This window comes from Tetrao urogallus, assembly GCF_951394365.1.
Source record: "Tetrao urogallus genome assembly, chromosome: 9".
Classification (NCBI taxonomy): domain Eukaryota; kingdom Metazoa; phylum Chordata; class Aves; order Galliformes; family Phasianidae; genus Tetrao; species Tetrao urogallus.
The window spans coordinates 2,897,177-2,923,416 of record NC_136822.1 but is presented as its reverse complement, the minus strand read 5'-3'; the positions used below and the strand labels follow the sequence as shown (position 1 = coordinate 2,923,416).

Genomic DNA, 26,240 nt, shown 5'->3' with positions numbered 1-26,240 from the left:
ATTCAATCAGTCAATACAGCACGTGTCAAACAAGCAACAGTTGCATTATACTTACCATTTACTAGAGTCATTGATACCTGTGGGTTTTCAAAGGCTAAAACGGAGAAGCATTTCAAGGCTTGCATTCGAACCTGTGTAAAAAAAACAATAAATAAAGCATAAACGTAAATGCTAACTTAAAAGAAATATTGGACTGTACTGATGTACAAGGTAGCAGAAATAATCCTGTATAATCAGTAAGAAACTTAGGTGGATAAAAAGCAGATAAAACATCTAATTCACAGTTTAACTCCTCTGATCTCCCTGCTTGAATTACCATTCCAGTACACGTGGTGAACTATTTCCAAAGCCACAAGCAAGGCCTGGCATGTGGGAAGCAGACATTCAGAAACACAAGTTTGATTCGTGGTTTCTCACAAACGTGCAAACAACAACAAAAAACAGATGTATCATAAATCCAGTACTTTTTTCAGGATTCCCAAGTACCCAAGGGAATTGGAAACACATGCCACCACATCAGTAGTTTTTAAAGGTGAATTTAATAAAAGTTCTGAAGAGATCATCCTGTTGAATTGACTTTAAACTAATCTTAAAACAAAAATATACCATAAGTTTTACTGCTATTACATAACTTCAGTTATCACCTGCACACTCTACAAACTCCTTGGGTAACCTGAAATCTGAAACTAAATTTTGGTTCATCAAACCTTCACAGGTTGCCTAGTCAAGTTAGCCTATGACTTTCTTATAACCTCTTTACTGAGGCAAGGAAAATTATCATCGTTGTCATCCCATATAAAGAATTTAATTTGTTCACACAGTCTTTTGAGTTCATTCTCTACAGTTCTATATATGTAAATTTTGCCAGTGTGTTTCTATGCTTTTGTTGCAACTTCCTCAGTGTGACAATAAAACAAAAAAGCAAGGTAAAAATCCGTGTCTCTGAAGGAAGCATTTGTGACTGCTGCAAGTTAGGTTTAGGTTCATTCTATCTTCCTCAAAGAGTCCTAGAAACATGGAATTCTGAAGGTAGACAACAACAGCAAAGACTAGCAAAATTCTGTGCATTCATATTATATCTCATTACAGCCAAGGTAAGACACAATCAATAGCAGCGAAGCCTTAAGTCAGGAGTAACGGAGAGCAGAAATGGATACGTGGCTTCAAAACAAAAGCCTTATTTGACAACACTTCTGTTTACTTAACAGATGATTTGATAAATACAGTGTGTGCTTCAAAGCAACAGGAAGCAGAGATTGTATATCAAAAAGCACTGAGAAGAGTCAAACCCAGCTGAAGAGTTGGATTCAAGAGGGAGCAGCAGACCTTGGAGGTGGGGACAGCAGCGTTTTAATGAGAACAAGTGACGTCTATGTGGAAATTAATTATTCTATGTAATACTGCTGTACTAAGATTTTAAAATTACTGTGATGGCTGCTTTCTTTGCTAGCTTTGTCTACTTAAAAACAATTAATTCAGCAGTTATTGAGAAACAGATGCCAGAATTCGGAAAAAACACGCAACTATGGTCTTGAAAAAGTCACTTGTACTGCCTGTAAAAGCTACAGACCCTTTGTGTTAGGCACCTCACAGTGTGCATCCCACTCATCGCTCCCTGTCAATAAATGGGGAAGATGCTCACACCACTGACTGCCTAAGGGATGATTTCTGTACCAAAGCAAAAGAGTTTATTCAAAAATTACCAGTCAGTTATCTTGGCAGAGCTACACAAACTATTGGCAAAGGAACTGAAAGCCCATCCTGAGGGTTTCCTGTGTCTATTGGTTGATCCTATCAGCTAAATCACTTGTGGTAAATTGTAAGCCTCTACTCCAAGTACTGAAAATATACAACGTTTTTGAATACTTTCTTTTCCTGTTTTGCTCTCCTTTACTTGGATAAATATTAAACAACTACAGAAATAAGTATGAGAATGAAATGGCTTGAATTCCTGAAAAACATCAGTTACACTGAAAAAGCAACTGAAAAATCTCACCCAGCTCCCATTTCTTTATTTCAAAAAAATAGGAATGGTTCAAACTGTTGCACGACTTGGAAAATTCACCTTACAACAGTCTGAAAAACTTCAGTTGATGAAAAAAAAACAAGCAAAAGTTGCCTGATTGTGGTGAAAACTTAATACAGAAAGACAGAAAGCACAGCTGTCAGTCCCAGTAACAAAATAGTGAAAAGACCATACTTCAAACAGGATTTATAAAATGAAACAGCAGTGACATTTTCACACAGCCCAGGATGGACTCTTGAAAGCATAAAAAAGGATGGAGACAAGACTTGTTAGACTCAATGAGCACAAAACACTGGTAGCTGGCCACTTCCACAGATTCCAAGCTTGTATTTTAAGGAGTGTGTCTTCTCTTTAGAACAGGTCATCTTTGCTTTTCTTCTGCTTAATTGCTTTTTCTCCTTTAACGTTCAGCAAATTTGACCAGTCTTATTTTGATTTCTTTTTCTTATGCTTGCCAAGTGACGGCCCTTCAGATCAACTGATCCTAGATCTGCCTTCAGTAATGATGCCCTAGGTTTACAGAGCGTTCCAAAATAACAGGTTTCATTTTGATAGAAACCCACATGACAGATTGTTATTCTAGAAATAGACATTACACACAGTAACAGTTCAAGTTCATATATGCATACATAGCTTTTATCATGACCATTGGGATCCCTTTCATAAACTTACATAAACCACTGGATAATTTTAATCTCTTACTTTGTAGGAGGTGGAAACTAACAGATGTGCGATATTCTGAACTGCTCCATGGTTAAACAAGATTGTCTGGTGGTCTGGACCCTAGAAAGGAAAACATAATACGAAATGTATTTATTTAAGGAACATGTGAAAGATTACTATTACCTCAATTATTATTATTTTAGTATTCAAAGGTAGGTTTCCTAGCATGGATTTTGTAATCAGTTGGCAGATCGACTTATTTTTACAAGAAAGAAGCCTGATTCTTACTTTACAGCATTTGTCCTTCTCTGATAATCATTTTCATGCTTTACTTCATCAGGAAATAAAATTATTTCCCATAAATGAAGAAACATGGACAGACTGCTTATGTTTCTATTTTTCATATTGGAAAGAATAGAAAGCTCCTGATTTTCTTCACAAATTGCATAGAAGATCCCCAGTCACTGCCAGTCACTGATGTCTTTCTAAAGGGTAATATTAAACATTTTCAACAACTCTAACCTCAGAAGAAACAGAATTAAGTGTAAAAATGTTTCCAGATAAAATGTGAAAGTGCTTTGGGAACTGATTCACAATTTCCTCCTACAGATTATTTTAGTTTCAAACACACTCAGCCATAAATTTAGACTGCCATCACCCATTTCTTGACTTCAAGACCCACGTCAACAATGGCCAATAGATCAATATTTTCCTTTCAATTTAAAAAGCATTTGGAATTAAACACAAATACTGAATTCTGCAGTAGAAAGGGATCGGAAATTCTGTAGCATGATGAGACTCAATGAGGTCAAACAAAGCAAGAAATGCCCAAGAGGCCTGCAACTCCCAGCAGTCTCCTGGGAGACTTGCAAACACCTCTTCAGAAGTAGAGTCATGACTCTGGCCACTGCATTAAACACGGGCACAATTGGGATTCACCTTTTGGAATGTCACACCGTTAATCACACCTTGATACATTTTCTTGACTACTCTGCAAATGAAGCAAGGATCTTCACTCAATTTTTTGTTCAAACCCAGCTGAGTTTATGGGCATATCCACACACCCTAGTAAGCATAAGTGACACTTCCTTTCCACATTTGAGATTCAGCTGAAATCAGATTCTTTTTATACTCAAAAGAACATTTTTGGAACATCCCTTACTCTAAGAAAAACAGCATGAGAATTACTTTTAGATGCAACATATCTGGTGCTTTAAGAGATGCTTCAGCTGCTACTGCCACCAAGAGCTTTCTATAAAAAAAAATACAATCAAAATAGCATGGTTGAAGGAGGAAAACAACTTACATTGGCACACAGAAGTGGCTGAGGCAATGATTTAAAGCCGCAGCTATGCCAGTGTTGAAGCTGAAGAACAGATATTGAAATATGTGAAAAATATGAATGAACTTAGAAGTTAAAAAAATCATATTGACCTAGATTGTTCCAGCAATTCATGGGCATTAGTGATTTTTTCAATGAGATGCAGATGTCAAACTCCGTACTGATAGCTGCAGAAGTTGATGTACAGATTAGATGTACGTGTTGTGTTTGCACACACCAATTCTGCTTGTCCAATGCACACACAGGCTGAGTTATAACTGAAACAGACACAGCTTCAAACACACAGGTGAAATCTTCAGGTTACAGTATACCCTTCCTTTCTAATTCTAAGCATCTCAGACAACAGCTTAATGGCAGGGCCTTTTGGCTTTGTTTTTCTCTGGGTACCCTATCAGAGTTGCCAGTTCTACTTCAGGGATCTGAAACCCCCTTTCAGCAGAGTTGGAACTAGATGATGTTGAAGGTTCCTTGCAACCCAAGCCATTCTATTCTAGGATCTTTTTTCCCCAAATGTGCTTGAGAGATGCAATATTTCAGAGACAAATAACTTCTCTTGCATTATTTTCTATCAAAATTCTGATTTTCAAGAAAGCAGTAGGATAGAACAGTCTAACAACTCATTCCATAATGAGATTTTAGAAGCAGATATGGAAATGCAAATGTATCTTGGTCCAGGGATCCAGCACCAGGCCTAGGATCACATAAGAAAACATTCTCAGAAGGGGCTTAGGAGGAAACTGCCCTGATTACAGGTTTTATCCTGGATCTCTCCGGGACACGAGAGTTTAATTTTCAACCAGTGGTGAATGTATTACTCATACAGAGATACCACCACATTCAAAAATAATTTTCCAACACTATCTTTTCAAACTATTTATACAACTGCTTCTTTCCAAATGCATACCATATCTTTCTAATTTGACTATTAAAATAGTAAATGCTACTTTCTCTGGAAACAAATCGACTGTGATAGAGAGGACCTTTAAAAGTAAGTTTTGATTTGCATTTTAGCATGCTTTGAACACAATCCAATTTCAGTTTACTTGGTTTTGACTATAGTCGTAGCTATGCATGCTGAAAACTGCATCATTTCCCCCTGTAAACCAACACTGTCCTTGGCTTAGGATGGCTCTTCTCCAGAGTCAACACACTGCACTGCTCAATTTTAACTCCAAAAATGCAGTGAAAAGCAACACAAGCAGGAACTTGAAGCAGGTTCCTAGCATACTGCTGTTGTTGTCTGAATCAAGGATTTCCTAGCTGAGGAGAACAGGTCTGAGCTTTTCCAGTGAAATTTGAGCAGGTAAGAAAGAAGGAAACCGAGCAGCTCAACCAAATGCAACTCTCTGAACAGGAAGAGAGAACAGAGCACAAGATCTAAGCAGAGAAGAGTATGTAGAAACAAGGAGGACAGGAGCTGTGATACATCATCATTTAATTACATTGTTTAAATATGTCAACATTTTGTGTGTATCTGTTAATAGAAGGAAAAAATTATAAACACTGATACTTATACTAATATGCTAAAGCTAACCTGAATTATAAACCTTACACTAACTCATTTACCCAGGAAAAAAACTAACATAAGGCTCTTGGTCATGTTTTTTTTAGGGTAGGAGATGAAAACTTCATTTTAAAATGTTCTGAATACTGAGACTTTCAGAAGTATTTAACACTTTTTAATAAGAAAGTACTTTCCACATAAATCAGAAAATCCCCTGCAAATTCTGCTGCCCTGCACTAGATGTATTTTATCACATCAGAACACAGCAAGTGATTTTTCATCTTATTTCCCAGATAGGAAATCCAAGAATTAATCAAAGTAAGAATGAAAGGGGCATTTTAGAGTGTGCCCAAGAGTGGCATTAGCCAGAACAAGAAAGAAATGAGCTCTTGATCAGTTTAACATTTCTAATTATCAGTTTTTTTCAATTACAAATATTTCTCTTTGCTACGCAGCAAGGTATTTATTCTGCAAATATAGGCCCCATCCTTCATCCCTACCACTCTGCTTTTATTGTGCATTTCGGTTTCTCTCTGTTTACAATGCCACTTTTTTCTTTTCAAAACCTTGGCATTTTTCAAAGCATTTGGTCCAAGCTTTGTTTGAGCTGAGCAGGACTTGTTGTTTGGAGTGGTGCTGAAAACAGCACAAGTTCATAAGAGCTTTGTTATTCTCCTCTTATTACGTGACTGGGCTGCTGTTTGGTTAACTGTATGTTTGAGATGGAAGTCAGCAGATCACAGAGTTAAAAGGAAGCTGCTTATGTGGAAAAAGATGACAAGTGTGTTCAGGTTGGGTTAGTTACCTGACATTACTCAGCACTTTGCACTCAGCCAGCAAGGCTTCTGCCGCTGAGCTGAGTTCCACCTGGATCAACAGACTCCTGCACCTCCACATACAGTCAGACCTGTGCTATTTCCCCCATGTGCCAGCACGGCCTGATCCTTCAGCCGTTCAAGTGACTCTGACTATGATGGACACTTTCAAGGGCTATTTAAACTGGAGATGCCTGTGTCATTAGACAGGTACAACTCACTTGTTCCTAGCTCCCATCAGGTCAAGTCAGAAACAACCAAAACACCTCACATGAAATCTTCCCATAGCAGAATGGTTTGGCACTGGTGCATTTTTCTTAAAACACTAAATTTGTTTTTCAATATTAATTACAGATCTGAGCTTATATAGTCCAGTGTAGGATTTTATCTGTGCTTGCTTTCAACATTTCTAAACATATTAGCAGCTGAGTTCAATTTTTAAATCACTTTACGGTCTCCAGTTTCACATAACAGAAGAAATTGAATTGGATGAATGTACATGCCAAGGTAGAGACAAACAAAGAAATAATTTACAGTTCCAGAAGACTCATTTCTAAATTACAAGACATATTTTTGGAGGTAAATACTTCTCAATTCAAGAATTTTATTTGTCAGTCCAGCAGATAAATACAGTCTAATGTCTTTAGTTATAAACTGTAGCTATAAAGGATAGATGCTAAATAATTTTTATTTTCTACACTGAACTGAGACAGTCACTACATACCCATCAGGTACAGTAACTACCAAAAGAAACAACAATCTTTTAAAAATGTTGTGTGGGGAAACTAGGGAAAGACACAGACAAGGAGAGTGTCTTAAAACTAGAAGACAGCAGCATGAGAACAAGAATGTGTCTGAGGTGGAGCTGTTGTTGGTAAATTGGATGTATTCCTATATTAGGGGAACTGCGTTATAACAACAGGAATGAACCTGTAACTGGTACAGCTCAACTGAGAAGAGCATTCTTCCCCTCAATCTGCAGTACTTCTTGGAAACCCTTCTTTTGGCTTAAAACAGCTGGTGCAACAGAAGATGAAAGCCCTTTGGAAAGAGAAGTTCACATGTAGCTTGAGATTTCCAGAGAAATAAAAATGAAACTTTCCTATACTTACACTGTTGGTAATGATGACTGATATTTGCCTAGACTGTGATGTAGTTTAGTAGCCAAAGATATTTACATCTCAAAAATCAGTTATCTCCATAGTATGTGATAGCAAATCTAGGACAGTAGCAGTTGAGCCACTATTGTGCTAATGTGCCTGCCAAAACAGGAAGTATCTTACACAGTTTCTTATATGCTAGAAACACAGCAAGTCTCATAGAGAACATGTATTCTCTTCCTTACTTTGCAGCAGTGTGAGAAGATCTGACATATGTATTCTTGTGTATATCGAGACCTACTGAGCAGCGCCATGAGGTGCGAGATAACTGTAGCATCCTGGAAGCAAGTCAGAAAAAAAAAGGGTATTAAGACCATTTCACCATAGTTTGTTACTTAGAAGAGTACTCAATTCCTCAGTCCATATTCCCAACAGAAAGTATTTCAGAATAAACCACTGGAGTTTCCAGTTCCACTGAAACTTGCAGACACAAAACATGACCATAGAAGTAGTATAGAAGATACTTCAGACATCCTCACAAATGCATGTTAGATATGAAACTTTCTGCTTTTGCCTCCAGAGTCTTTATTTCACGAGCAAACAAGAAATAAATAAAAGGGGAAGAAGGATAAAAACCTACCCTGACTGCAAATCTGGAATTCTGTGGCACTGGCTGACTGATTAGTATAGAGTAATCATTTAATCGTTTCCCTTGGTTTTAGACAGCGTTACACCAATGCCAGAGAACTCCAAGTACATCAAGCAAAAGAAAATCATTAAACTTGAAGTTCTTATTGAAGTTCTCCATTTTAATTTGGAAAGGCAGAAACCTGAATCAACTCCATGAGATAAAGGGTGCCTAACAAAGGAGATGAAAGAACCGAACGATTCTTCTTGTCCAAAGAACATACAGTATAAGTTGACCATACACAAGTAAATCAGATCTGTTCTATCTGCAGGAGAGCAATCGATGAATTGCAACACTCTTTGTGGGGAAGAAGTGGGTTAAAATTAGAGCAAAGTCTTCGTGCTCATTAGCTACTTTTACAGTGATGAAAGTAACAACAACCCAATTGCTATAAGAGCTTTTTCTGAGCTTTCATTTTCTAATTACTTGGAAAATTTCCAGCAGTACTTTTCTATATGAGCAAAATAAATACGTTGAAGACTCTTCTAATATTATCCACATTTGGGATTAACAAAGTTTTGCAGTATTCACCTTTATTTTCAAGATGTATACGTATAGAAACTGTGAATTTAGCAGGTCAACTTCAGAAAATTTTGCTTCCAACAGCCCATCCTTTTTCACCACAACAGAAGGCAAAAAGGTGGAGCAAATAAAGTATACTGAGAACAAAAGCAACTTCTGTTTCAATTGTTTGTTTCTTAATAACTGGAAGCGATCAACACAGCACAGACTCATTTGCCATTTCAGGGTCTGACAGAAAAAATTACTTACTAGGAACTGGAATTCTTGCAGATACACCAGACATATATCCATGCTTACGGCATGCTTATATGCATAGGAAAAGCAAAGGACAAACTATTCCAAGCAGTATTATTAAGGACTGGTTTAAAGTAGTTGCATCTGATCTGCCTTTCTATATGGCATATATACAAACACTGATTGCTTCTCAACTGCAGAGTCCAAAAGGCCTGGGAGCAGTTGGTTTGGTTGAGGGGTGATATCAGACACTAAATCCTCAAGTATTGCACTAATGGTCATAACCATCATCAAGCATCCACCTGATTCTCCTTAACAAAGTGAGCCTGCAGTAACTGGCTTTAGGACACAGGCCACAAAGCCAAGTTCCATGAGAAACCAGAAACATCTAATGGGCTAACCTTGCTCACAAGAAAAATATGCTGAAATCTTCAGTAGTCCTAACAGATCCCCAGAACGTTTAAGTGTCTCCTTCCTCAAATTAAAACAAAACAGACTGACACCCCTAGAATTCCTCTGTGGTTTAGCACACTTGACCCATTAAAACAGATTCTTATCATTTTCCATTAATCTTAGGCAGTCTCATCTCTACAGACTTTAACACACCGAACAGCATTACGATTAAAAGGACAGAATACTCTGCTTACAACTTACTGTGTATAGGAGATCCTCTGGAGTTACAGGACTGATGAATATGGTACGGAGACACCGTAGGCAAGCTTCTATAAACTTCAAATCTGGTGACAGTAATCCTAGAAATAAAGAAAAAACTAACTCAGTTTCATTTGCTTATTCGAATGCTCAAACAACTACTAAGAATTAGTCATTAATTTACAACGAACGAAGAGTACCTTGCAATAAGGCTGGGATAATATGGCAGTCTAGTAGGGATTTGACATTATTCTCTGTGCCCATTGCAAGGCTTCCCAAGACCACTGCACATTCTGTTCTCAGTTCTGTGCTGGAGCTTTCTTGCTGAAGCAAATATAGCAACCTGCAAACAGAATTATTTTTAGAACAAAATTCAAATGGAACACAACTGGCAAGTCAGGTAAAAAGTAATATGAATCCTACAATACAAAGAGGATAAGGCCATTAACTGAAGGACGGAATCCAAACTAAAGAGTAAAATGAGCATTTCTGTGTTAAGAGTACTTTTACACCGTATGTTCCTACACAGGTTTTAGTTGCTGCTATGGTGCAAAGACCTCACTGCTTCTTCTAAAAATATAATGTCACTGTACTGATGATGAACTGGGATAATGCGTTTCAGGTTACCAAGGATCCCAAATTTCAATTAAAGGAAATGAGTCTGCTGTTTGACGTCAGTGGGAAAGGGAGCCTCATACATCTCTCCACTGTTAGCCACTACTAACCTAGGGACATGGCTACCACTGTCAGGATGGCTGCTGCCTTTGGCAGTGACTTCTTCCAGGTTGCAGTTGCAAGATAATTCTGTGGGCACTGGGAGCAATGTGAGTTTTGAACACCAAGAAATTATCACATATGAACACAAAGAACGCACATCTTTGGGTCTCAATCACCACAGTTTCTTTAAAGAATCAAGACTCCTAGGAGGTCTTTCTATTACTCTTTTAGATGACGTTGGTAGTACCTGAATCACAGGCAGAGCTCACCAAACACTTTCACTTTAAATTTGAGTCGTGAAAAGACAGAGAGCAACCAGATTCCTGCCTCACGTTGGCACAAAAGATAATCTCCAAGATTGACACTGTTTATTAACTTGAGAACCATTTAACTAAGGGTTCCCTCTACAATTCTCAGCACAACTAGAACAGGCAAGATGGCTCGCACACAGAGATACAATTCTCTCTGTACATGCAAGATACACGGTTGCTTTTCTAGAGATAGCAATGCACAATTCTGTCTCGTTTGAAGGGGTCTTCTCTAAAAGCTTGCAATATACTGAAGCCTCCTCCGAGAGAAGAGGGGCCACAAGTCAGCACAATCCCACTGCTGTAGGAGCAAGAAGTAGCTACTCAGATCAACAGATGCCTAAAGAACCCCCCACCCCCAATCCCAAAGCTGCCTTCCTAAATGGAAGGCAAGTAAAGAATTAGCCAGAAACACAGCAGCTAAATGCAATTTAGGAACACAGGACAGGAAAGGGGCGATTAGGGGCAGAAACACAGAAGAATAGTTTCAGCACACATCTCACATGTTTGCCATTTACATAAGGGACAAATTGCTCCTTAAGTTTGTAACTAAAAATAAAAGGCCAACAGACAGAATTACAGCTTATTAAAGGAAGAGAGGTCCTTTCATGACATCAAAGGTCTCTTCCACAGCTAGAAGTTGGACATTTATTGTGGACAATTCCACCTCTGCCAGGAAGCAGATCACATAACCAGCTCCTGGAGAACGACAAAGCAATCCTCCAGTTCTCCCTCACAACTCATCGAATGAAAAACAAGCAGATTTGCCAGAAAAGGAAATCTGCCTTGCTGTAAACACAGGTCAGACACTAACCAGAAAGCCAAGGTACTCCAGCATCACCCAAAGCACAAGCATATGCTTTGTCAGATGTAGCTGATCCAGTGGTGAAAAAAGCTCCACAACATAAAAAGGGTGGATGAAGTGCCTTCCTTCGCACCAAAATGAACATGTGTGATGGAAATGAGCCTAGCAGCACAGATACCTTCTCTCCTTTCCAATTCTTTCAGATCCAAACAGCCAGATTGAGAACAGAACAGACACAAATTCAGAGCAGCACAGAATTCCAGAATCACTTCTGCTTTTGCAATCTTCTCTGTCCACAAATGTAACATGCATAAAGACGAGCAGGTCTGTTGTTGCTGCTGTAGTATTGGGAAGGTTACTTGCTCCTGATGTTTAGGAACTTCTTGTATAAATCTATTTCTTATTTGTATCCATTCAGTATGGCACACTTGTTATCCTCTATAAAATCCCTCTGGTGTCTTACAAGCAGCAGTTGGCAGCCACCTTTCCTGAAGCACTCCGGTTGCAGGTGGCTCAGTGGGGCTGATCTGCCCCATCTCTTTAGTGCTGATGGAATGCAGGACGTAAAAAAGGCTGAGGTTATCATTTGTTCCACAAAGCACACCTCACTCATCACTTGGGCAAACTCAAACCAACTGTACCTATCCGACAGGCTTCTGGAAAAAGAACCAACAAGTCCCCCAGAAATCCTTAAGACAAAGAAATATTCTAAAGCTACCAATTCTGGTAGTGTCCTCTTCAATGTGTCAGCTGCACTGAGTTCAAGGTAAAGATGATTGCTGCTACTGAAACAGTACAAAAGAAGTAAAACATAAGTAATGTTATATGAGATTGTAACATTTCACTTCCAATCCTAAAGAGACAGCATAACCTTGTACCAGTACTTCACCTCCTAGATCAGGTAAGAACTGACAGCAAACAGCAGGCTGTTTTGGTAAAATACAAATTCACTGAATCATCTTCGCTAAAATTTACCCCTGAAGAGATGTGAGGCTTTCCTTGAACATTACAGTCCCATATGGACACTGCAATCCCACTGACTGTTCTAACTCGGATATTCTCAAATCACAAAATAAAAACCCTTAATTCACAGGAATTGCCTCGAGCAGACCAGATGAATGAACTCACTGTGGTACCCATGCACTTTGCAAACACGTTGCAGCAGTTTTCAAAATCAGCATTCTATTTGTAACCACACTGCTGGAAATGATGCAACTTGTGGGGGCATTTCCTGACAAGTTTGACATCAACTTCTTTTATTGGTACGATTTAAAAAGCAAACGGAAAGATGTGACTTCAAATTGTTGGGCATTTAGAAAACACACTGACAGCCAAGAGGAGAAATCAGCAACAGAGGATGTATACTCTTCCATCTCAGCACAGGGAGGAGAGAACGAAAAGCAAAGTCCGTTGCCAAAATGATTCAGCTCCAGGTTTAAGCAGCTTTTAAAATAATTGTAAAATGCAATTTTTTAAAATGATTCAGCGTAATTTTATCAAGAATTAAGGCACTTCATTCGTCCTGCTGTCATGATGCTCACTCAATTTGCTCCTTCTTTCAGGTGCACAAGCATCAGAACTCCTCACTGTCGGAACCCCAAGACCCGGCCGGCTCGCTTACAGCCCAGGCTGCACTGAGATACATTTTAATTTCACTTTAATTCAGCACATACAGAACAAATGTGCTGTGAAACAAACAAAAAAACTTCCGGCACGGGAACCACAGACAGCATCCTCCCCAAACCCACAGCCATACCTCAGGCAAACGTTTCTGCAGCATGCTGTATGCAGGGTTGGTTTTTATGGACTGCAGTGGGAGAGGCATAGCAGAGCTGGGGCAATGACAGCGAGCCAGCAGCTCCTCCAGCTCCAGAGCAGGACCTGAGCTTGCACACTCACAGACCACTGCTAACTTGGAGATATGCCATGTTTCATTTTGTAATCATCTGAAGCGGTTTTATTATTGGGAAAAAAAAAATAATAGACAAGAATATAAAAACCCATCTTTTTGTTGATTATGTTCTCACAACGAGAAGCCATTGAACAAGACTGGTTGGACTGGATGGTCTCAGAGGCCTTTTCCAACCTTGGTGATTCTATGACTCTAAAACACAGCTGTACTCCTCTGGTGTAACAGCTGGTGGAAATGCACCTAGCTGCTAATTAGATAATGTCAGTAACTTTCTGGGGGCAGTGGGGGTGGTAAAATAGCTTGCATGAAACCTAGATCTCAATTTAAAAATGCAAATGTATTTCTTTCTATGTTCAGTAACCATGTCCTGTAGAAATGTTCTGAGATGCATGTCATATTGATAACATCCTGAGGCTTTTAAGGGCTTTGATAAATGAACTATTCCTTGAATCCAGAAACGATCAGCCCTGTTCAGAAACATTTACTTTCAAGTTTGCTTTTTTTTTCCTGAAGGAGGTTTCACAAAATCCAAAAGCACCTTCAATTCTGAAGGCTGTTCACTTCCAAAAGAAGTAATTGCTGTTTTCCTTCCCATTAACAGCCCATGCTTAGAGCAGATGTTACAGCTATGTTAATGCAAAGGAGGGAAAATGAAACACACTGACTACAATATATGGTCTGCATATTTAAAATAGAAGTTCTTAACTAAGCTTTGTAATTAGTACAGATGAACATTTAAATACAGATTTTTCATACAGAAAGTTTTTGAAATATTAATAACATCCTTTTCTATGTCTTTGAAACATGCTTGGCTTTCTTCTTGGGTTTTCCACAGAACTAAAGATCCTCGTAATAATATTCCCTATTGCCTTTTTTAATTTTTTTTTTTATTTTTTAAAGAGCAAACTGACACCTTGTCACACTGCAAATTACAAATTTAAATGACATCCCTTTACGGTCATGAGAAACATAATTCTGGAGCAGTTTGTTGTTTCCAGTGTCTGGAATGGGCAAGTTCAGCAAAGATGTTTGCAATATACTGCTACCATATATAGAGAGATTAAAAAGATAAAGAGGTAGAAAAATAGCATGTTCACACGGGGAGAAAAGGGAACGTTACAATTTGGGTTTTGGAGATTTAGTAAAAAAAGAAATTACTAGGGTTCTTATCTCCAGCTACCAGTGCTAGCATGAGGCTTACTAGGAACAGCTGCAGCAGTAGCAGCATGTCCCATGGAACATGGAGGATACTGGAACAAGGCTCTGCCAGAACCATCACAACTCACATCTGTAGAGCTCAAGAGCTTCAGAGATGCCCAAAGCAAGGGAGATTCTGAAACAGGAAAATAGGGGGAATGCTGTTGTTGACTCGCTCTTCAGCCAGCGATCCCTTAAGGAAGGTATCCAGGCAATTGTAACTAAATGAGATAGGACATTAAATCCATCCAGAAGAATACTTCAATGAGCTCCATGAACAATTATGCCTGGAAACCACAAAAAAGGGCAGCTGGAAGCATGACCTATTGTGAACAACTGACAGGGATTCATCCAGGATAACCAGGCAATACTCTAGACATGAAGCAGAGAACTTTCAAAGAACGTAGCTACTGAATAAATGGGGCCTATAGCAGCTGAGCAAGGAAGATTTTCCTTTCTTTTGAAGCTCACTGAGATGGGTGTGTTGCACCACAGCGCTGAAAGATACCTGTGTGTGACTGGGACCTCACCAGTGTGCTCCAACACAGACCTCATACAGCTGGCTACAAAGGTGGCAAATTTACTCTGACATTCTGCCCCACTCATAAGTTGTCACTCTCTGGAGTTCTTAAACCTGGGAGGGAGACGGTGAAACTCAGCTGTTAGTACCTGATAGAACACTTCCAGCACTTCACTGAATCCCATTAGCAGGGCAACTGCTCAAGTTACAGTACTTTCTACCTTGAGATCCAAATGACTATTTATCATCTCTAGACCATTTCTGGTGAAGTATTATTTTAGTAACACAAACAACTAACACGGATTACAGAGGAAAATATTCTTCTACAGGGCTACGTATTACAATGCTGCAAGCAGTGGGGAAGTAAGCTGCAAAAAAGTTTTTCCTTTAGGAAGAAGCTTCAGCTTAAAGCTCCTGTAACTTCTTGTTTTGTTTAAATACCTTCGCTTACAATAATATTACATGATTTTTTTCCCCACATAAGTTACCTTAATATCCAACCAAATTGATTTTCATTGCCCACTAAATCCAATGTTGGAAAGCCATAATACCTACTGAGTTGTGTGAAGTCTACAGTAAGTTATCCTTATACGAAATACGTTTTTCCTTAAGGACTGGATTTAATTTCTTCTCACCCTAATGATCAGTTTCATGTAAAAATAACTCTTGCTACTTCATGTTAAAGCAATGCAGAGTGATTCACTTTTTCATAACAGGAAGCAAGGTTTGTTGTCTCTCCATCTGTATTTTTGAATTCTTTGTTGTACACAAAATGGCTAAACCATATTCCCACTCCATTTGCCATCACCCAGCCTTCATTCAGAAAGAATGTCAAGAACAGGTTTTGAACAGTTTTACAGAAATGGTGCTCACAGCTCCTTCGGAACAGTTCCCATGAGACATCACAAGGCTAATTTTGCATGATTTAAAAAGAAAAGAAAAACTGTAACATAAAATTCAAATCAAAAATCACAACTTAAAGGATGCCGTTAGAAGTACAACTCATACTTACAATGTCCTTTTTGTTACTACAAAAGACACCTCCAAGAGAGGCTGACAAGATTTTAAACAAAACCAGCTCTAATACAATCCTGCTGACCATGAATGCTTGCCTTAACTCACACATACTCCACAGTACAGTTAGTAGAACAGCTCATTCCGATCACACACGACCCTCATAGTGAGGGTTACTCTTCATAGAGATGTATAATTACATAGGCAGGCCCTGTCTCCTGACTTGTCCTGAAGACAAAAGCAGGCACAAGAGCACCAGCCCCTTCAGGGCTTCTTCTCCACCCCTTTCACACTCTAGGGCAGGGGAGGATGAAGCTCCTTCACCCAAACCCACAAAGCACTAGGTTTGGGCACAGATTCCCAACAAGTGAGGTACATAACACAGAAAACGCCATACAAAGCGCTGCCAACTAGAGAACAAGCCATCAGCAAACAACTGTGCTCTACCCTGGCAAGGATGTCCATGAAGTAACTAATGGGCATGACAGACCGAGTAACACCATGTCCAAACACTGTGCCTGAGATCTTGAAAGAAAGCTGGTACCATACCAGAGAACTGAATCATTTCAACAGATGTGTCCAGCTGGTAGCTGGTTCACCTCTCATCAGCTCCACCAGCAGAGGTCCTGCAGCTCATCTGAATGCCATGCGACTTCTGCACAGTCAGCAGTCAATAGATGGGAAACAGAACTGCAAGGGATCTTGACAAATCCTTTAGTCACCATCCCTGCTCCAAGACTGGATCAACGATCCACTCTACAGGCCTTTCTAACATCAACAGCAAAAACCTTGTTCATGCTGCTACTTTAATTAGAACCTGGAAAAAAAAACAAAACAAAACAAACAAATTACTGCTGAACTGATATATTTATCTGGTAACCTGGCCTTAGAGTGCCATGAAAATTGTTTGCTGCCCAGCGTGAACTGAGGAAAAAGTAATGTCAAACCAATACATGGCAACTCCTCATCCATTACTGCTCTGTTACTTCTTCACCAAAATTTAATACTGGATCCATGGATCACTGCATACTTTGAAAGGTGATTGAGATAACTTCTGCCTAAAACCATTTTGAGATAGTATTGGGCCCAATTCTGCTGTGCCTAATCCTAACCGGCCAATAATTAAGGAAACCCGCATGACTACACAAACCAAGCACAAGACATATTTGCATTAATACATGTTTCATGCATAATTTCAGCACAAAGTTATGAGCTAAGGAATTACAGACTTTCATAGAAGCCATATTCCTCATTCACAAAGGAGTGCTACCTTACAGTAGCAACTAAGTAGTAAACTAAGTAGTATAGTAAACTAAGTAGTAACTAATGATGGATTTAGAACCTAATACTCAGTCCAGTGTTAGTATGTCCTTTCTGTACAGGAAATGATCCTGTCAAGCAGATATTTGCATTCCTAGCTAAGTGTGGCTCTCCTTTAAGAGATGCATTATAAAAGACAACAATTAAAGAACTCCTAGAACAACTACTTAAATTCAAAGACAACCCCAAGCAAAAACTTCAATAGCCTTTGTTCTTAGCATCTTCTTCAGAGCAAGCAATCGGGAAATGATCACAGGTGCCTTTGAAAGGTACAAAGAGAATGCCATTTAATTGGTACATCTGTCTCCCTTTTTAAAAGATGACACCAATAAGCTGTAAGCTCATGAACACAGGTGGCCACTGACCAACAGTAAAAGCGATTCTGCTATTCTTCCCCTGCATTTTTTTCCATGGAGATCTTTGAAGGACTTCACAGTTCTTTCCAATGAACTAGCAGTCTGATGTGTTCAAGTAGGTATTATTCACACAAGCCTTTGGTATGTGGCCCACTTTCAAACAAAAGATATTTCCTTGGCTTTTCCAAACCTCAAATTGATCTGTACTAAAACATAAATACACTGTTTTCTTTTGCACTACGTGACAGAAACGTGAAGATGCTCTTTGGATTTAAATGACTTCTTCTCATCACATGAAAAGTTGCTGAAGGGACACTAATTTTTTCTTCTCTGCTTCTCTAAACGTGTAAACAAGAAGTTGAACCACAGGAAAAAGCTGCAGCAGCAGAATTCTATCAATTCCCATGTCAGTATAGAAAAGAATCAACTCCCCTTGGGAGACTGCAATCTAGGCGAGAAAAGAAAACCCACAGTTAACTTTGCAGAGGACACTTAAAGCAAGGAATTAAAGCTTCCTTACACCTTTGCTTATTGGGATACAGTTTGACCTTACAAACGGGAATTACAATTTTCCTGTTCAGCTTCTTTTAGTTTCAGTGGTCATTTCATGAATTTAAAGGCACATTAAAAAAAAAGACAAATTCCTACCACCCTGTTAGAGAAAACAGGAGTTCTTCAACATAAATGGTCTGTAATCTATTTAGGTCAATCTGCAAGACCTTGAGGAAACTCTACAGCCTTCAGAAAGGCATTCACAAGTGGATAATGCCACCAGATTTTGCCAGTAAGAACTGTCTTTCTCCCACAAAATCCCATTCCATTTATGTTCTTCTCAGAACACAGAAATAGTCAGCCTTCTCAGAACACAGTCAGAAAAGTTTTGGCATTGGAATTCCTGTCATTTGAGGATAAGCTGTACTAAAGTGAAAGCAGACATGATCATTTACCTTTTAAGACTTCCCAAATACAGTCCTTTCTTTGCATTAGGTTAACCATGTAGTTTACTTGAAAAGCCAGAAGATATTAACAGAAAAAAAAGTCCGTATTTTCATTATTGGGCACAGAACAAGTAAAAAGAGGAAGCTCAATAAGAGCAAGAACACAAAGTCCTATGCAATTTATGAAAAGGCAGATTCTAGATTTACAAGAGAGCCTCTTTTTTTTTTTTTTAATTGGAAGCAAAAGAATAAATAATAGAAGAATCTCTTGGGTCTGTTGTGGGGGAAAAAAAAAAAAAGGTATTCTTTAAAGTTTGCAAAAGTTCCATCCAATGCCCACTTCGATCTTCACACACCATGGGGAGTCTTCTCTTTCACCACCCACTTGTTTTCAGTCAGAGCTGAAGATCATCCAGCAGGTTTTGGAGAGCGGGTTTCCCCACAGCTAACTCCTAGGGAACTGGAGGGCCAGCCTTGGCACAAAACTTAATCTGTAAATGAAGACATTTCATTCAAAAATGAAATGCCAAGTGAGAAGAAGCTGCCTCAAGCAGGACAGTTGGGGGCCAAGTTGCCATTTAAGCAAGGATCACAGGTAGGTCCCATACTGCTGGCACAAGTAATGCAAGGCTCAGAGCTTTCCTCCTCTGCTGCTGCAAGTTGTAACTGAAAGCAAGGTGGAGGAGAAGAGGTGTGAAATGAAAGCCTTAGTGAGCAATCCAGTAGCTGCAGTTATCTGTTGTATGTGTACTGCCAAAATCAGGGTCCAGAAAAGGTTAACAACAGCTGAAGCAGTAATCCAGCAATAAAGCATGAACAAAACTTGTAAATCCTTTGGAGCAGGTGGAGAACAGAAGCAAATTATCTCTGATGTTTATTTATCATTTTAAATTATACTTGCAACAATCTTACACACTTTAACCTGTGAACTCACCAGACAATTGGCTGAAGAACAGGACTGAGATGCAACCACTTTCATCCATCTTTAATATTATCAACGTTGAAAAATATACATATTTCATTCCTAAGCTGATAATGTTTGATTAAACATTAAAAAAAAAAATATCTCCAAAACTACTTTAAGGAACCCTATGAAATTCGAAATTAAAAGCGTTACTCAATAGCCTGTGCTGTAATACATGAGATTAACACACATTTCAAGTCTCCCAGTTATATTAAAGAAACTATGCAGTCATCTACAATCAAATTAAAACAAAAAGGTGCCTGTGATCCAAGGATCACCATTCCAGACCTGTTGTGAGTCAGTGAAAAGGAGAGTAGCAAAGGACATACCTTGGAACTGCTCCCAAAACAATCAAGTTGGCTTTTTGTTTGTTGTTTCCAATTACAGCATTTTTCATATCTCTGTAAATCCAGAAAGAAAAACAAACCCTGGTAAATTATGCTGAGGTACTGAGGGCTTAAATCTATAGAATTTACTATTTCCATGAGGGCTGAGCAAATACTCTTTCACATCTCCATGCTTCACCTGCAGGACTGTGCTTAAGGGCACAGTTTCCACAGCCCACAGATAAACACCCCAGAACTCCAGGATTCCATTACATCCCAGCTTATGCAAGCAAGCAAAAATCCCACACCATCTCACATGCACAGCAAACATGAAGAAGTTCTCATTACTGAGCAAAATTAGACAGTTTTTTGTGCCCATACATTCATTAGACCTCATAATAACAAAAGCCACGCATCTGTATCTCAAAATCCAGGGAACAAAGTTGGAACAAAACCACTTCCCTGCCTGCACATTAGGGTAGGGTTAACTGCAATACAGGTGTTTGTACCACGGTAAGGAACAAAGAGAGCATTTTGGAAAGCCAACGCTGCTTCTGCACACTACCAAGTCCTACAGAAATGTGTGCTTTGCAACCTTAATGTTCAGAAATTTTCAGTACTAAAAATTATACACTAAAAAACATCACCTTTTTTTTTTTAAAGTGTCTCTCCCCCTATACGTGAATGCACTGAACATATGTGAACATCCAGAGAATCTGAAAGAAAGCATTATGACTGGTTTTGGAAAATCAAGACCACACATTTCTAGGAAAGCTTCCAGCTGTATGGATTTTATAAAGCCAAGGGGAGAAGGCAGTTCAAATTAAGATAATTCTTTACCAACAAATCACAAAGTTGCTAAAATAATAAATGTATGCACATAATTTGTGAACTTCAGTGGTTGCTTCACTCTGTGCCTGCAAAGACAATGGAGCAGATCCTCCTGGAAACTCCATTAAGGCACACACAAGACAAGGAGCTAATCCAGCACTGCAAGCGAAGCTCCAGCAAAGGCAGATCAAGCCTGACCAACCTGGTGGCCTTCAACAATGGACTGATGGCTTCATTAGACAAAGTAAGAGCAACTAATGTAATCTACCTGGATTTCTGCAAGGCCTTTGATAGAATCCCACATCACATCCTTCTCTCTAAATTGAAAAGAAATGGATTTGAAGGCTGGACTGACTATTTGGAGAATGAAGTACTGGCTGGATGGTTGCAGTCAGAACATAAGTCAGCAGCTCTACGTCCAGGTGCAGACAGGTGATGGGGGGTGTCCCTCAGGGGCCCATCTTGGGACCAGTGATCTTCAATATCCTTCTCAAAGACAGAGACAGTGGGATTGAGTACATCCTCAGCAAGTTTGCAGATGACACAGGGATCTCTTGGAAAGAGTCCAGCGCAGGGCCACAAAGATGGTGAGGGGCCTGGAGCATCTCTGCTATGAGGAAAGGCTGAGCGCACTGGGTCTGTTCAGCCTGGAGAAAAGAAGGCTGAGAGGGGACCTGATCCAGGTGTATAAATATCTGAGGTGTGGGGGGCAGAATGGCGAGGACAGACTCTTTTCAGTGGTGAGTGGAGACAGGACAAGGGGAAACGGACGGAAACTGCAGCATAGGAAGTTCTGCACCAATGTGCGCAAGAACTTCTGTACAGTGAGGTGACGGAGCAGTGGAACAGGCTGCCCAGGGAGGTGGGGGAGTCTCCTTCTCTGGAGATGTTCAAGACCTGCCTGGATGCCGACCTGTTCGACCTGCTGTAGGGAACCTGCTTTGGCGGGGGGGTTGGACTCGATGATCTCTGGAGGTCCCTTCCAACCCCTACAATTCTGTGATTCTGTAATTCTGTGACACCAAGCTGAGTGGCGCAGTTGATAAAACAGAAGGAAGGGGTGGCATCCGAAGGGACCTGGCAGGCTTGAAAAGCAGGCCCATGCAAACTTGTAAGATTCAACAAGGTGAGGTGGAAAGTATTGCACTTGGGCTGGGGCAATCCCAGATACACCTACGTATATGTCAACATATTAGGAAAAGAACTGATTGAGAGCCACCCTGCTGAGAGGACTGGGGAATCTCGGTGGGCAAAAAGCTGTACATGAGCCAGCAGTGTGCTCTTGCAGCTTGGAACCTGGGCTGCATCAACAGAGGGGTTGACAGCATGGAGAGGGAGGGGATCATCCCTCTATGCTCTGCTCTCATGAGGCTCCATCTGCAGTATTGCATCCAGGCCTGGGGCCCCAGCACAAGAAAGACGTGGAGCTGTTGGAATGGGTCAGAGGAGGGCTAGGAGGGTGCTCAGAGGGCTGGAGAACATCTACTAGGAAGAAAGGATGAGGAATTTGCATTTGTTTAGCTTAGAGAAGCAAAGATTCCAGGGAGAGTTCATTTCAGTATTTGAAAGGGAGCTTACAAACAGGAAGGAGATCAACTTTTTACATGTTCCAATTGTAATAGGACAAGGGGGAATGGTTTTAAACAAAAAGGGGGGAGGATTCAGATTAGATGTTAAGAGTAAAGGGTGATGAGGTACTGGCACAGGATGTCCAGAGCTGTGGATGCCTCATCCCTAAGGGTGTTCAAGGCCAGGTCTGATGCAGCCTGGAGCAACCTGCTCTAGTGGGTGGCAACCCTACTACAGCAGAGAGGTTGAAACTAGATGATCTTTAAGGTCCTTTCCAGTCCAATTCAACCCACTTTGTAATTCTGTGACTGTTGCACTATGACTCTGACTTGCTGTCTGCAAATTTTAAGAGATTTAGAGTAGCACAGTTGTTCCTGAAGACCCACCTTGTTTTGCATGAACACACTACTAACACTTCTTACGGACTAAATTGGAAACTTCCACTGCAAGAAGGAGCTGACCCAAGTGTTCTACTTAATTCATTTGTTCCAAAAAACTTGATGAAGGCAGGCAGCATTTGGACTGGTGTAAACAGAGCGTTTATAAACCTCAATTAGTGAAAGGTAATTGACAGTTCTTCCTGAAGCATTTCTCCATGCAACTCGAGATTCTCCTGTGGCACCCATTTACATCACCACAGAAGAGAACTTTAGGAATTATAAACAAGTGGAAGCATGGCAAATTCTTAAGTTTGGCTAGAGATACTGGAAAGGAAGCATTACTGAAAGCAGACTGAACTCCAAACAGCAGTCCAGCCTAACTCCTGAAACAGGTAGAGATAGAAAGCTACTCAACTTGACAAGTGAAACACTATTTCCTCAAGTCTGCTTCCAGCCCCTGGTTACACAAAGCTAAGCATCAGCAGAGAACATTGGACTACTATGTTACATCTCACATAAGCTTGGTGAATTTGTATCTCATGACAAGACACTGAGAAAAAATAGCAAAATCAGATGACTGGCAAAGCAGGAAACCCCCCAGAATTAAGGAATGGACTCAAAGGCTCCACTAAACTCAAACTGCACTCCAGTGGTTCCTATGCTAAAGATTTGATGCAAAGTGTCTTAGCTATTCCTCAAGACTTTTTAAAGAAGAGTACTTACAAAACAACTGCAGAAGCAACACGGTGGATGTTTGAAAGGAATTTCAGTGGTAGAACAGATGAACTAACTCCGAGTACTAAGCTGCTTGGGCCACACCAGGGCTACCTACCCTGTAATCACTACTCAGCTCAAAGTCATCAGAAAGGCTGGCTGCATTATGTCACACATCCTCGAGAAGCAAAAGAGAAAGCACTTGCAAAGCACTCCAAAGAATCGTGAAGATGCACTGAACCGCCAAGCAATCTGTTTCTGGTGACATTTTAATGTCCTGCTCAGATGACTGGACACATCATTTAAGGGTCACAAGACCATTTTGTGCCTCCTTGTAATAACTCCACAATAGAGCAGCTTGCTAACTCCATATTCATTTAATACATAATAAGTATTACCTATCAGAATTGGATTTGGGGTCCCTTTAAGAAGTGGCATGAAGACAGTCAAGCTCTATAATTTAGAGGTTTAGCGAGGTTACAGTCCCAACACGAACAAGATCCAGATGAGTTTCTCCATCACAGCTCATCAAGTTCCTCAGAAAGGTCACAATGGGTAGACAAGAAATTGAGAAATTTGTCTGAGATATAAGACAAATCCAACACAAGTTCAAGAAGTTTGAACATAAAATTAAATATCTTCAAACTCATAAGCAGACCTAAAACTGTCACACGTAGGGCTTGGAAAAGATCACCATGCTTGCATGTCTAGGTACTCCCAAGTTATGCATCTCTTCAAATTTGCTACTAATAGAAATGAGACTAGTTATATGGAAAAAAAACAAACAAACAGGAAGGTATGGAAACAAAAAATATTCCTAGCATGTTGTAATCCAAAGTTGAACAGTAGAATTTTATTTGGTTCATTATGCAAAATAATTATACGATTTCATTTTATGATTTTCCCAATCAAGAACTACTCCCCATAGAAAGTACAGAAGTGCTATGTATTATCTTGGTCTTTGAGGTCCTTGGAGAACCACGCAACCTGAAGCACCTGAGGATAATTCCCTGACATGAAAACATCATCTCCAGCAAGCTTGAACTCAAATGACTTCAGATCCAAGAAGATATGAGACTCATACAAGAAGAAAGAGTAATGAAGTTCCTAACCTTCAAAGTCAGGTAACTAAGAAACATCAGAGACGTGCAGTCCAAAACTGGATATCCAACTTTACTTTCAAGTATCATGCACACTGCTCCCACTTTTTACTATGAACAGGTCCTTGAAACAAAGAGGAAGGAAAGAGCAGCAGAAACAATTACAAAGAGAAGGGAATTTCAGAAGAACAAGTAGCCTGTGGTGCCTCTGGTGTGTGAACACCAAGATCCAGAGGAGAAAGACATATAGACTTCCCAAAAGACTTGCAAGCCCTCAGGTAATTTCCCAATATGCTGTCAGGCAGCAGTAGAGCATGAGCAGCTTCAGAAGAAAAGAACATATGCGTGTAAGATCAGTGTTTAAGTCTCTGTTCCTCAGGAAGGCAGCTCTCCAACCCAATCCATTCTATGATTTACACACACAAAAAAAGCAAAAACCATGAAGTTTCCATACGAAGAAGCTGCAAGGTTCTTCTGAGGTGGGGTTTTGTGAGCTCTTTCAAATCCTTTTTAATATTCTGTGTATCAAAACCTTATATCTTACATTCAAACTCATTTGATGAAATAATTTGCATTACAATTAATTTTAATGCATGGATTTAAAGTCTGATACATTACATATATGCCTACATTTTCTGCATGGAAAGAAAAATATGTATGTGAAAAATAGTCAAAAAGGATATGTAGACTGCCAAAAATGTGAAGATGTCCCAACTAACCTCTTGTAAATACTTCTTCCTTAAGTGCTACATCAGCTTTCTCCATCTCTTTCTGCTTTTTAAATCAATAAGAATGCAGCTGCATCAATTCAATCCTGTGATAATTCACTACAAAGTTATAAAGCTACGCAGAAATTGAAAAAACAGAAATATTTATTTTCTGCTTCCAAACTGTTAAAAAGGGCAACAAAAGTCACCAGGTGAGGTTTATCAACACTAACAATCTCTTGGAACGCAGCAATGCAGAAAGAATCTGCTCCATTAATCTGCCACAAATAGCAACTTAAGGAGCAGCCTATGCTAGCTTTGTGGGCGCACCCGTACAGAAAAACCACCTACAATATTTCAGGAGTATATGAAAAAATCATTTCCATCCAAATGCAGTTGGACAGAAGTTACAAAGTGAACTAATTTGCCAACGTTATATGAATGCACTTTTGTTCTGATTCGTAAAGCCAGATATAACCCATTTGGGGCGAGCAAGAAGCAGTAACAAAGACCATAAAACAGGTGAGTACTGAGAAAACGAACGTTCTATTCAACACTTCATGAAGTTTACTCTCATTTGGGACTCTGAACTGGTGTGAGTTCATTTCCCAGATGAGAAAGAACAGAGCTCTAAAGCGTTTTTGTCAAGGCCTGATAGCAGCATCTCTTCTGCAAAAGAAATCATGTGAAAGCAACATCTTTACCCACATTTTTAAATACAGTTAATTGAGCACAAACAGAAGTAGGTTTTACAATGTTATAGGAAGTCCTGGAAATCTCCTTCGAGCAGTGCAACACGACATAGCTTGGAACAAGCTAGAGGGACTTGATGAGGAACGACTGAGAGGATAAAATGAACAATCTCTGCATTTTCTCATCTCGTGTGTTCTGAAAACAGAGTAGGTAACCATATTTTACAATGTTCCCACCCAGAGAAGAATATTCAACACGAGGTGAACAATCACAGAAGGAAAAATAATCCAAGAAAAGTCAAGCCAGCACATTTAGCTCTAATAC

General features: G+C 39.7%; 1 protein-coding gene across 3 annotated transcripts in view; it reads right to left on the bottom strand.

Annotated features, from left to right (window-relative positions):
* Nucleotides 1-26,240, bottom strand: part of ARMC8 (armadillo repeat containing 8) — a gene marked incomplete at both ends in the record, with an annotated part of 61,914 nt that overhangs the window by 24,690 nt on the left and 10,984 nt on the right. For 2 of the 3 annotated variants that reach the window (XM_079540024.1, XM_079540026.1), the window contains 6 exons: nucleotides 56-131; nucleotides 2,729-2,809; nucleotides 7,696-7,788; nucleotides 9,549-9,646; nucleotides 9,746-9,888; nucleotides 19,926-19,997. In XM_079540024.1, the coding sequence (XP_079396150.1) occupies nucleotides 56-131; nucleotides 2,729-2,809; nucleotides 7,696-7,788; nucleotides 9,549-9,646; nucleotides 9,746-9,888; nucleotides 19,926-19,997 (563 nt within the window). The remainder of the gene's footprint in view (nucleotides 1-55; nucleotides 132-2,728; nucleotides 2,810-7,695; nucleotides 7,789-9,548; nucleotides 9,647-9,745; nucleotides 9,889-19,925; nucleotides 19,998-26,240) is intronic. The other variant, XM_079540025.1, reaches the window with a different exon arrangement.